At 42.2% G+C, this 12,807-nt stretch overlaps 2 protein-coding genes across 7 annotated transcripts in view; both read left to right on the top strand.

Moving 5' to 3' along the window:
• Positions 1 to 6,195, top strand: part of F8 (coagulation factor VIII) — a 123,068-nt gene extending 116,873 nt beyond the window's left edge. For 2 of the 6 annotated variants that reach the window (XM_059911592.1, XM_059911593.1), the window contains one exon: positions 3,834 to 6,193. In XM_059911592.1, the coding sequence (XP_059767575.1) occupies positions 3,834 to 3,989 (156 nt within the window). In that variant the 3' untranslated portion in view covers positions 3,990 to 6,193. Of the gene's footprint in view, positions 1 to 1,279; positions 1,427 to 3,833 lie in introns of all 6 variants that reach the window. The other 4 variants (XM_059911591.1, XM_059911590.1, XM_059911589.1 and 1 more) reach the window with 4 other exon arrangements.
• A 1,850-nt stretch (positions 6,196 to 8,045) lies between these two features.
• SMIM9 (small integral membrane protein 9) lies at positions 8,046 to 12,113 on the top strand. Its single transcript, XM_059910505.1, has 3 exons — positions 8,046 to 8,169; positions 9,054 to 9,183; positions 12,035 to 12,113. The coding sequence occupies exons 1-3, from the start codon at positions 8,046 to 8,048 to the stop codon at positions 12,060 to 12,062; spliced, it is 282 nt and encodes a 93-aa protein (XP_059766488.1). The 3' UTR covers positions 12,063 to 12,113.
• The last annotated feature ends 694 nt before the right edge of the window (positions 12,114 to 12,807 follow it).

The raw sequence follows: 12,807 nt of genomic DNA, 5'->3' as shown, positions 1-12,807 counted from the left end.
TGCAGCAGTATTTACAATAGCCAGTACATGGAAGCAACCTAAGTGTCCAAGGACAGAGGAATGGATAAAGATGATGTGGTACATATATACAATGGAATACTACTCAGCCATAAAAAAGAATGAAACAATGCCATTTGCAGCAACATGGATGGACCTAGAGATTATCATACTAAGTGAAGTAAGTCAGACACAGAAAGACAAATATCATATATCACTTATATGTGGAATCTAAAAGAAATGATACAAATGAACTCATTTACAAAACAGAAATAGACTCACAGACATAGAAAATAAACTTATGGTTACCAAAGGGGAAGGGTGGGGGGAAGAGAGATAAATTAGGAGTTTGGGATTAACAGATATACACTACTATACATAAAATAGATAAGCAACAAGGATTTACTGTATAGCACTGGGAACTATATTCAGTATCTTGTAATAACCTATAATGGAAAATAATCTGGAAAAAAATATATATATATAACTGAATCACTTTGCTGTATATCTGAAACTAACACAATATTGTAAATCAGCTATACTTCAATTTAAAAAAAAAAAACAAGGGAATTCCCTGGAGGTCCAGTGATTAGGACTTGGTGCTTTCACTGCAGTGGCCTGGGTTCAATCCCTGGTCGGTAAGCTAAGATCCCGCAAGCTGCGTGGCACGGCCAAAAAAAAAAGTCAAAATACACCTACCTCTCCATGGGAGGAGTATCAAAAAAATTCATAGCCATCTTTAATCTGCCCCGTCCACTTTTATTAAAAACTGTATTGGAGGTCCTAAGCAATGCAGTAAGGTAAGAAAAAGAAATAAAATGTATTAGGATTGGAAAAAAAAACTCTCATAATATGTGGAAGATACGATGGCATACATAGAAAATCCAAAAGTATCTATCTAAATTATTAGAATTACTAAGATAAGTTTGCAAGCTTGCTGAAAACAAAATCAATAGAAAATTTTATTGTATTTCTACATGCCAGAAACAAATAGAAAAATAATTTAAAATAGCATTTTAAAATTCCAAATACTGAGTTGTACATTCTCATCAAATAATGGCAGCTGCCTAAATCTCTCCATACAGCCTTCAAAAACCATCTGTCTATCTAACTATCTCTCTGTAGATATATTTTAAAATTGCAAATAAAACCACCCATAACTCACAGAATAACTAGAAGACAAAGAATACCATAAGTTTCAGTGGTGGAAATTAAGTGTTCTGGAAAAGCAAAAATGAGTCACAAAATCACAAGACATATCTTCCTATCCCGTCTGTTACAGAAATTGCACTTCTCTTTATCAACAGTAGAGGGTGCTTGTGGACTAAGAAACCTAACAAGCCACCCAAACCTCTTATCTCTGACTACATATTGTAAAATCACCTCATTGCTGTGATGAATGAACAGAAAATAGCAGATGAGGTAAAAGGTATTATTCTTTTATTTTTTTTTAATTTATTTATTTACTTATTTATTTTTGGCTGCGTTGGGTCTTTGTTGCTGCAACCGGGCTTTCTCTAGTTGCGGTGAGCGGGGGCTACTCTTCGTTGTGGTGCGCGGGCTTTTCATTGCGGTGGCTTCTCTTGTTGTGGAGCACGGACTCTAGGCACATGGGCTTCAGTAGTTGTGGCTCACGGGCTCAGTAGTTGTGGCTCACGGGCTCTAGAGCACAGGCTCAGTAGTTGTGGCGCACGGGCTTAGTTGCTCCGCGGCATGTGGAATCTTCCTGGACCAGGGATCGAGCCCATGTTCCCTGCATTGGCAGGCGGAGTCTTAACCACTGTGCCACCAGGGAAGTCACAAAGGTATTATTCTTGATTTTTCACTTCCTCCTTTTTTGAAAACTCCATTGACTTTGGGCTTCACAGTAGGACTCATGTTGACCAATGCAGTGTAAGTAGACGTGATATAAACCACTTTCCAACAGAAGCTTTCAATGTGATCGTGTGTTTGGCTCAGTCTCTGGTGCCTCTGCTCTCTGCCATGAGATAAAAATGTCCAAGCTGAGAAGACATGGTGTACGTGAGCCTTGGCCTAGAGCAGAGCCTAAGCCAACCCAGAACAGTCTTGGTTTCCAAATACCATTTCCTAGTAAAAGGAACCTGGGCTCCTTAGAGATTCCAAGACCAGAGCCAGGAAACTGCCAGGTGTTACTGGAACATCTTGGAGTCCATTATCATCATCAAAATATAAAGGGAGAGGAGACGTTCTTCTCCACAGAAGAATTCCAGGTAATAAATGTAGAAGACATGACAAAATTAAGAAACCAACCATCAATACAGTATATAATACTTGTAAGGAACTTCAGTAGATACTAAAACCATTGGATGAAAGCTTAATGTGGAACCGAATATTTACACAGTCTCAAAGTCCAGCCCCACAGATTGTTAGGTAAGGGAAGTTATTACCTTTATAAAAGAGAGATCTGGTGGACATCACCTTAACTAAGGGTCAAACTCTGGAGGAATCAGCATCATGTGTCCTCTGATGTGATATGGTGGGAAAGACACATCACCTAGTTAATATTCTCACTAAAGATGTTGAACTGAAATCTAATAATAAGAAAACAGTCCCACAAATTTAGAATGTGGGACATTCTACAACGCAATGGTCCTAGACTTTTTTTAAAAATTTTATTTATTTATTTTTATTTATTTATGGCTGTGTTGGGTCTTCGTTTCTGTGCGAGGGCTTTCTCTAGTTGTGGCAAGTGGGGGCCACTCTTCATCGCGGTGTGCGGGCCTTCTCACTATCGCAGCCTCTCTTGTTGCAGAGCACAGGCTCCAGACGCGCAGGCTCAGCAACTGTGGCTCACGGGCCCAGTTGCTCCGCGGCATGTGGGATCCTCCCAGACCAGGGCTCGAACCCGTGTCCCCTGCATTGGCAGGCAGACTCTCAACCACTGCGCCACCAGGGAAGCCTGTCCTAGACTTTTTTAAATGTCAACATCATGAAGGACAGAAAAAGACCAGAGACTAGGAGTCTGTTGTAGATTAAAGGAGATTTAAGTGTTCCTTGTATTATTCTTTCAGTTTCTTGAGGGGAAAGATCAAGGAATAAGTCTAGCAGAAGATGTACAAGCCCCCAAAGTATGCCACAAATATTTATCCAAGAATCTCTTTTGTTTCCCGAAAGTTTTATCAAACACACAAACTTTAACAAATGTTTATAGTATATTTGCTCTGTATATACTATATATATTGTACGTGTGGAAGGTCAGTGACCAAGGTCTCTGCTGTCATGGAACCGACATTTGGTGGTGAAAACAAAGGAAATGGTCAATAAGCAGGTAAACAGATAAATGAGAAGATTCTGAATGGTGTAAAGGAAATGAACAAGAGGAGATTTAGAGTCAACAAGAGTCCTGTTTCAGAGATAACACTTAAACTGAGACCCAAAGGCTTGGCAGGTTGAAGTATTTGGGAGTAAAATATCATGATGTTTACAACTTCCTTGAATTAGTTGGGAAAGTGGGTGAGAAGATTCCAGAGGGAAGCCATAGCTGGAAGCACGGCCTCCACAGGAGGTTAGCAAGGGTGCTCTTAATTCTAGATGTCACAACCACTTTCCCAGGTACAGAGGCAGGGGACCGAGTCATCCAGTCACCTCCCAGGGTTCAATCCTGAACTACCAGAAGCGTGGATCCCTCAATTGGAAGTGAAAAAAAGCGTGCGTGCTGGGCGATGGGCATTGGGGTGGGTGCCCATGAGGGGGCGGAGCTTAGGGAAAGTTACAGACCAAGCAGGAGGCCAATGGACTTGGGGAGCCTTGGTGGGGGGGTGTATAAACATAACTCTTTTCCTGTCAACCAACAAATGCTATCTCTCCTCTTTCAGATTTTTCAGGGAAATCAAGACTCCTTCACACCCGTGGTGAACGCTCTAGACCCCCCGCTGTTTACCCGCTTCCTTCGAATTCACCCGCAGAGCTGGGTGCACCACATCGCCCTGAGGCTGGAGCTTCTGGGCTGCGAGGCGCAGCAGCAGTACTGAGGCCCGGTCTCTCCTTCCTGGCCCCGGGCCCTTTCCTGATTTGGGTCCAGCATCCCTCTGAGCCCGCCCTCCAGGTCACTCCTGCCCCACGCTGCCCATGGTGCCATCGTTTTTCTATGTATTTCAACTCCTCAGTCCCGGCAGATATTCCCTGAAGCCTCCCAAATCAATCGTCATGTGTCCTTCGTTCTCTGGGGCTGTTGCATCCAATTTACCTCTTGCGCATTTGCTGTGGCCGCTCCCAGATTGTTCCTTCCTTCCAAGGTAATCGGGCAAAAAGCAATGAGGAAACTCAGCTGGAAAGCATTCTCCTCCGGACACGGCCACCACTTCCTCCTCTGTGGTGACCAAGAAAGGTCATGATCATACTAGGCTTCTAAAGGACATATTTTTAATATTTCCACAGAAAAATGAGGAAAATCCATGGCTCTCTGGGATAGGAGATACAACATTGTAATTCTAATCATGCACTCATTTTACTCCCTTCTCAGCTAATTTCCTGCTGAAACAACACAACAAAATGTACCAGGAAATTCTGTTCCCTAACTGCCCAAGAGGAACCCCCACCTCACCCCATCCCTGACAGATAAGGTTGGGAATGGTTTACTGTCCTGTAAAAGTCCATTAAGGTTAGAGGTTAATTTACAGAAATCAATAAGGTGATATGGTTTGACTCTCTGTAAAAGGTTAACCACTTGTATGTCTAACTTAATCATCTTGTTTTGGCATTCTTTTCCCATTGACCACATACATCTTTATTTTTCAAATGCTCTTGGAACCAGCTCTTTTGTCTTCCCGCTGGTTTCCTCGATAATCAGTTAAACAAAACATTGACATGTGAAAACAAATGCCTTTGAGAGTTGTGCTTTTATACTGGAAATAAAAATGTGAACAATGAAATTTTATAATTTATGAGGTGAAGCTAACTTAAAAAGTTAGAAATGGAGCCTTGATCCAGTAGCAGAGAGAGAGATTCTTAACCTTGACATCCATTAGCACCAGAAGGAGTAAAGGCAGTAGTCTGGGCTCTGGCCCATCCCACAAACCCCCCTTTTATAAGTTTTCTAGAGGTTGTGACCAACCAGAATCCGGGAGAGGCTGCAGCAGAATGTAGTGAACCTAATGTGAGAAATGCTGTACTTGCATCGCCCACATCTCCTGGGATCCCTTTTACGAGTTCAGTGTTTGCAATCATACTCCAGCTGGTTTGGCTAATGGGGGACCTGTATTCAGAAACCTACGAGACCCTGATGAAGATGACACAGATGGACAAATATACTGTGTTCATGGATTGGAAAAATTAATATTGTTAAAATGACAATGCTACCCAAGGCAATCTACAGATTTAATGCAATCTTTATCAAAATACCAATGGCATTTTTCCAGAATCAGAACAAACAATTCTAAAATTTATATGGAAATACAAAAGACCCTGAACAGCCAAAACATCTTGAGAAACAAGAACAAAACTAGAGGAATCATGCTCCCTGACTTCAGACTGTATTACAAAGCTACAGTCATCAAAACAGTATGGTAATGGCTCAAAAACAGACAAAAACAGACACATAAACCAATGGAACAGGATAGAGAGCCCAGAAATAAACCCACACACCTATGGTCAATTAATCTATGACAAAGGAGACAAGAATATACAATGAAGAAAAGACAGTCTCTTCAATAAGTGGTGCTGGGAAAACTGGACAGCTACATGTAAAAGAATGAAATTAGAACATTTCCTCATACCATATACAAAAATAAACTCAAAGTGATATAATTATTTTGGAAAACAATCTGGCATTATCTACAAAAGTTGAGCATAAAGATAGCCTGTGGCAACTCTGTTGGGTAATGACCTAGACCCAGAACTGCCATGTGAACCAAGAGACAGGGCAGCACTACCCATAACACTTCCAAACTGGAAACAACCCTTATTGCATATATTTCCTAGTGGCTCACTTTAATTGCAGTAGAGTAATCCATTATATAATATATATCACAATTTATTTATCCATTGTTTTTCTGACTGATTCATTTATGCCAGTTCTTCTATGGAGCTGATCATCCTTTTTAAAAAATTGATTTGTAAGAGTTCTTTGTATGTTAAGGACATTAACCTATTATCTGTCATATATGTTGTGGAATTTTTCACCTAATTTGTCATTAATCTTTTATCTTTCTTTACAATGTTTTGCTGTATGAAAGCTTTACATTTTTATGCAATAAATTTATCATTATTTTCACCTATGGCTTTGGGGTTTTATGACATGCTCAGAGTAGCTTTTTTCACCCCAAGATTACAAAAAACTCCACTCGTGATTTATCCCAATATGTATATGGTTTTATTTTTGTTTAGTCCTTGATCCATCTAGAATTTATTTTTGTGTGTATGGCTCTCACTCCAGTCAGTGCATCCGAATGAATAGCCAGTCATCACATTAAACCATCTCTTTTTCCCCACTGAAATGAAATGCCACCTTTATCATCTATTCAAATCCCATACATACACTATTTGAAGGTGCAGTAGATACCACGTGGCAAACAAAATATCTTAGAAATCTTCAAGCCCAAGAGGATATGGCTACCATGAGGATGGATTTCAGTATCAACACAAATGTTTATGCATAGACAGAAGAAAACGTCTGTATACTTAGCTGTCAAATAGAGGGAGACTGGGGGCGGGTCAAATGCAGTAGATGATATCATAAGGAGGAGTAGAATTCTATTTGGAACTTCAGAAACCTTAAAGGAAGACTCTGGCCAGCTTCTTCTGAAAACGGAGGCCTGATTCACTGGCTTCTTTGCCACCTTACCTGACACAGGTCTCAACAGTGGATGAGAGTGTCAGTTCTAAATGTCTTAAGTAATAGAAAGCTCAAATAGGAGTTTATTTTTCTCAGACCTAGTAGTTGAGAGGTGGGCAGATAGAGGTGTTGGTTTAGTGGCTTAAAATTGTCAGAGCCAGAATAGATGTCATTTTCTTGGCCTTTTCCTTGTGTCCATTGCCTGATGGTCACAGGATGGCTCCTCCAACCCCAGGTAACACTTAAAGAATGTTCAAGGCAGCACAAAGGGAAAATGGTAGCGCCATTTCTTTTATCAAGACAGCAGAAAATCTTCCCGAAGCCACCCATCAGATGTCCATTATGCTTCAGTGTCCAACACTATGTCCCATAGCCATTGTTAGCAGCAAGGCTGGCTGGGAGAAGGCGGATTCAGCTTTTCTAGCCTCTCTGGTTGCATGTAATAAGTGAAAAGGGGGTGGTGATGACAGGCAATGAACAATATCTGCCCAAATTCACCACCCATTCATTCATTCAAAACATATTTATTGGGCACCTGAACAGCCTATGTGAACAAAACAGAGAGGAGCACGTGTGGCTTGTTCCAGAGGAAATGAGGCTGAGGTGGAGTGATCAAGAGTAGATAATAGGACATGAGTTCAGGGAAGTTAGTAGGACACTACCTGACTTACAACAAAGTGAGATCTCTTTGGCTGTTCAGTGGCAGCAAGCAGGAAGCTACGAACTCCTGTGACTGCAGAACTTCTGGGCCACCGCCACCCCCATGATGGACTGTGCCCCCTTATCCACTGAAATTCATACCTGGTTAACCATTTATACTGCTTATTTGCTGATTCAGTAATAAACCCAACTCAAAACAAAACAAAACGAAAAGGATGTGGGACTGAAAAAGCGGAGTCAAAGATGACACCACAGGGTTTGGCCTGAACAACTTAAAGAGTTTCCACTAATTGAGCTGGAAAAGCCCGAAGGGGGATGTGGTTTAGGAGGGGATGTCAGGTACCTGATCCGACGGAGCACAGTCAATTTCTGTCTTGTGTCGTTTTGTTTCTTGAAGGCGGGATGGTTTTTGCTTTGGAAACTGGCTGTGTTCAGGACTCAACAGTGGCAGTCAGTGAATTTTTCTTGTGTTCATAATAGCTTTAGTTTTGCAATAAAAACTAAACCACCATTTTCTGACTTTTCAGACAGAGCTGCCTTGGGACAAGCCAAGGAAAAAGCCATCTCCCCTCGGTGCAGGCCCTCGGGAGAGCCCATGGAACCCCCGAAGCTGCTGTGCTCTCTGACTTGCCTCTTGTTGGAAACTGTCGCTTTGTCTCTGTCACCTTTATCTGCCTTCGGAATACAAGACCAGGATGGATTGGAACCACGCTCAAGGGGTGTGTTTGCTGTTACGATGAATGTTCCTATCTTCATAGGACGTAAGATTCCTGTCTCAGGTCAGGAAAGACTGATTCTGTATTTAAAAATAATGTTCGCAGGAAAGCAAAGTATTTCTGGTTTGGTTCAACAAGCACGAACCCACTAAGCCAAAGCCATAGGTGTCAACCTTCCGTGAAATATGACAAATGCTCCCTGAGGACAAAGGGATAATTAAAGTTGTTTGGGGGGAGGGGTCAAGAAGGACTTCAGAAAGGAAGCGAAATTTAAGCTAAAGCTGATGAGCCAGTGACCCGTGGCTTCGGTGCTCCCAAAGCCCAGCGTGGTGCTCAGTTCCTTCCCATCTCTGGAAAGGGTATCGTTGTGAGTGGTGAACCCTCCTGACTTCACGCCACAGACACTTCTGTTTGCCCTGCCTCTTCCCTCTGAGCCTCCTTCTGCCAGCCGCCCGGCCTCCTCCTCCTCCTCTTGGTGCCACTGGGGCAGGTGGCCATCTCCTTTCTCCTCACGGGACACAGGGCGCTCAGCCCCCCGAACACCCTCTAGGCAACAGCATGGTGTCTGTTAAGGCGTGCTCCTCGCTCACAGTGTACCCCATTGATTCACAGAGACCTCCAAACAACCTTTAAGCGATCTGGGGCAGAGATTATTGCTCCTATTTGACATACAAGGAGGAAAAGATGATATCTATCTGAGGATACCTTTTTTTTCCCCAAAAGTGTATTCCTTTAATCTCTTAGCACAGCAAAGTTGTTAGGAATATGGGCCCTGGGCAACTATAAGAACCTGAGATCTGGGACAACTATTTGAACTTGAACCAGGTTTGAAATCCCAGCTTCATCACTTAGCCTCTCCTCAGTGACTGTCTATGCTCTTCCTGCAGAAACTTCCAGGTCCTGGCTGAGCAACTTCAGTGATTACCTGTGGGATCTCATCAGGAGCTCCATCCCTACAGCTGCCATTTTTGCTTTTCTGATCATTTCAGCAATCATGGGGACCCTCTGCTGCCTCACGTAAGCTGCTGGGGGGAGGAGAGGGGGAACCGAGGGAGAGGCAGGAACGGCCAAGTTCCACACCAGCCTGCGCATCTGTAACTAAGGGAAAGTTTTGAGGAAGGTGACTGTGGGAACACCACTCTGAAAGTCCGTGTGTCCCCCTTTGAAAAAGTCTCCTGCATGTTCTCTTTTTTTCTCCAACCCACCCCCTACGTTTCCAACCACTGACATGTGATGTTTAAAGACCAGTGTTTGCAACTGATCTTTTTTTTTTTCTTATACTAACTTCATTAACTCCTAATTATCCTTCCCTTTAGTTTAGGAACTATACATGGAAAACATATGATTAACTTTTCAATTGCCTGAAAATTTGCCGAAATATTTATTATTAAATCATATGAAGCCAAAGAGATTCCTGAAATAGCTAACAAAATACTTCAGCTTAGCTAGAAAAGCCTGAATTTTATTAATTCAATCAGTATTTACTAAGAGATGACCACTTGCCTGTCTCTGTCCTGATTACTAGAGACAGAGAAATAAGACAACTGAACAATTACAACCTGGTGGCTCAGGGCTGTTCAAACTGCGCAATCTAATAAAGTGGCTGAGGTCAAAGATCAGGTGAAGGGTGTGGCATCCCCACCTAAGGCTCCTGATAACCTCAAAACGACCACAGATCAAGAACCATGTCTAGGAAACAAACTTGGATATGGTTCCTGGCACCTGGAACTGACAGGAGCCAAACAGAACTAAATGAGCTATTCATTGTTTGAGCCGTACAGCAGTATTCGGACCTCTGATCGGCCATGAGAAGCACATGGGCTCTGAAGGCCCCTAGGAGGGCCTGCTCCCGACACTTGCTTCAGGTACAGCCACAGAGAATGGTGGACCGGGGGAGCCTCCTGGAGGATGGGCCACAGGCCAGGGAGCTCCTCCTTACAGGAGGAAGAGCTGGGCGTGATCAGTGCTGACCAGCAGGATTCCAGAATTGCTACAGAGCAGGGACTGCTGTAGGGCTCCCAGTCTTCCTCTTTTCAACGGGGAGCGTTTACGGCGGTTGCCCTCTTCCTGCTCCATCACTGTATGGGGCGGGGGTGGGGAGTGGAAGCTGGAGATCAGGGGCATATGGTCTATTTCGGTTCAAAGCTCTCTTAACCAAGAAGAGCCACACCCAGACTTGAGAGAACCAGATACTCGGGAAGCAGACTGTGTGTCGGGAGTGTGGTGTGCAGGGTATTATCAGGGATCAACGCCTGCCGGGCGCAGGGGCAGGAAGGGAGAAGCTGAACCGCCTTGCAAGCCCTGCAAGGCCTCGGGTGACCCCCTTCAGAGTTGTCCCTCCCCCACCGCAGGAAGTACAGGCTCTGTGTTCACCAACCCTGTTCCCTCTTCCCAAGCACAGAGGAAGACTGCATTTCCCAACTAAAGAAGCCAGGACTCAAGTCAACATACATTTGATTCGCTATCTTTTAAATCACTGTTGCTCAAACTCTGGCCAGCAGGCCGGCTGCATCAGAAACATCTGAGGCTTTGGTGAAACACGCACACACAGAGGGACTTCTGCGAAGACAGGCAGGCAACATGCCGAGAGAAATATTTCCTTCTTTGAAGTAAATGGCTCAGCCTGGGGAGAAAAACCAGTAAACCCTTGCTGGGAACAAGCAAGGACAGTAAGAGCAAAACAAAATAAAACATGGATGACAAAATATAAAGGGATCCAAAAAGCTGGCACTATTAAATAGAGATAAACAAAGACCTTAGTGAAAGTAAGATTAGAGAAAAAAAATGATAAATGCAGGAGACATAATTAATTTTTTGGTAGAAAACAACCAAAATAATTCAACAGAAGAAAACACTTCAAGGCATAATTTTTTTAAATATTGCAAAATTAAAGGAAGGTTTGAGTCTCTAGTCATACGGGGTGCACATAGGAGACGCCGAATAATATTTATTTTTTATGAATACATTTCACAGTCAGGATTGCAAACAGTTTCTCTGTGCCTCTTTATTCACCCTCTATAACCATTAGCGGTGGCCGTAAGGAAGGCTTAGGCTAGCTGCTACCTGAGGAAATCAGCATGGAAGCCTGGCTAACCTCTCAGGGCCCTGGCAAGTACGCAAAAACACACGTATTCAATCTAACGAATTTTTAGTACGGTTTATACTAGTGAAAAAATAGAACCAACTTAAATGATTCTTGGCTGGTTAAAGAAAGCAGTGAACATTCATACGAGTACTACACAGTCACCAAAACGTTGCTGTAGAAGGGTAATCACATGGAATCAGATTCATGAAATACTGCTGAGTGGAAAAACGTTGCTGTAGAAGGGTAATCACATGGGATCAGATTCATGAAATACTGCTGAGTGGAAAAAAGCAGATTATAACAGAGGATATACAATTTCACCCAATTTGTTGTGAAAAGCTATACGTACAGGGAAAAAAACTTTTAAGGACCTAACGAAAGATTTAGACATTGGTCATCTCCTTGTGATAGTGCATAGGTGACTTTAATTATCACTATGTTGTTGTTATGTAGTTTCATGTTTATTTTTGTCTGTCTGCACTTTCCAGTCTTTCCACGACAAAACGTATTGTTTAATTAGTAAGTTTTTTAAGAGAAACTTTAAAAACAAAAAAAGAAAAACTATCTGATCACACTCCAACACCACACTCTTACTCTTACTTTCTCAAGTCATGAAAGCATTTTTGCAATATGAAATTACTTGGTTCATGTTAAGAAAAGAAGCTGTCCAAAATCCTATCTTGGAAAAGGTGATGTAACTACAAAGTAGCTCTGTGCAGACCAAGACAGTGTACTGGAATTTAAACTCAGTTCAGCAGTCGTCATTTTCTCTTCCTTTCCCAGTATCCTCATAGGTGAACCAGTCCAATGAAGTACTAGAAGATTCCAAGAGAGTGCAGAGTGTGCTATTTGTGTGCATTGAGGAAGTATCTATCAGGTAAAATTAAATTGTCTTCCATCTTAAACTACCTTTGCTTTTATTTTCTCCTTTAAAACATGCAATTGAAAAAGTGATAGTAGACTTATTACTGTTTTAATTATAAAATAATACATACTTATTTGAAAAAATTTCATAAAATATAGAAAGAAGAAAAAGTACCCATCATTCTAGCACCCAGAAATAAACATTGTTTACATCTTGGTGTATCTCCTTTCAATCTTTTTTCTATGCTTATACTACCAGTTTCCTAAAATTTGTTACCTGAAACAATAGTTCTGTTTTAATAAACATTATGACACAATAGGGCTTTGTGGCCAATTAAGTTGGAGAGATGCTGAATTAAACAAATTTAAACATATTTCCTTCACTGTATGACATATCGTGGCTATACTTCCATATCAGGAAGTGTTGCATAATATTCCTTGCAGTGGATTCGACAGAAGTCGTTTAAGCACCCCCCATATAATAATAATTTAGGGTGTTTGTACTTGTTCACTATTACAAATGTAATGCAGGTGGTAGTTTTACACGTTATTCGTTTGCTTTCCCCTTTGCCGTTCTGAGTTGGAAATCATTCACTCCGTGGGCACTATTGAACACCTCCTGTTCTGGGCAGGTAACAAAACAAACACCAAGCCTGGCTCGGGTGGAGGGCACAGCAGGGCCAGGAGCCAAC

Source organism: Balaenoptera ricei, chromosome X (genome assembly GCF_028023285.1).
Source record: "Balaenoptera ricei isolate mBalRic1 chromosome X, mBalRic1.hap2, whole genome shotgun sequence".
Taxonomy (NCBI): Eukaryota; Metazoa; Chordata; class Mammalia; order Artiodactyla; family Balaenopteridae; genus Balaenoptera; species Balaenoptera ricei.
Note: the sequence above shows the minus strand (reverse complement) of the source record. Positions and strands in the feature narration are given on the sequence as shown.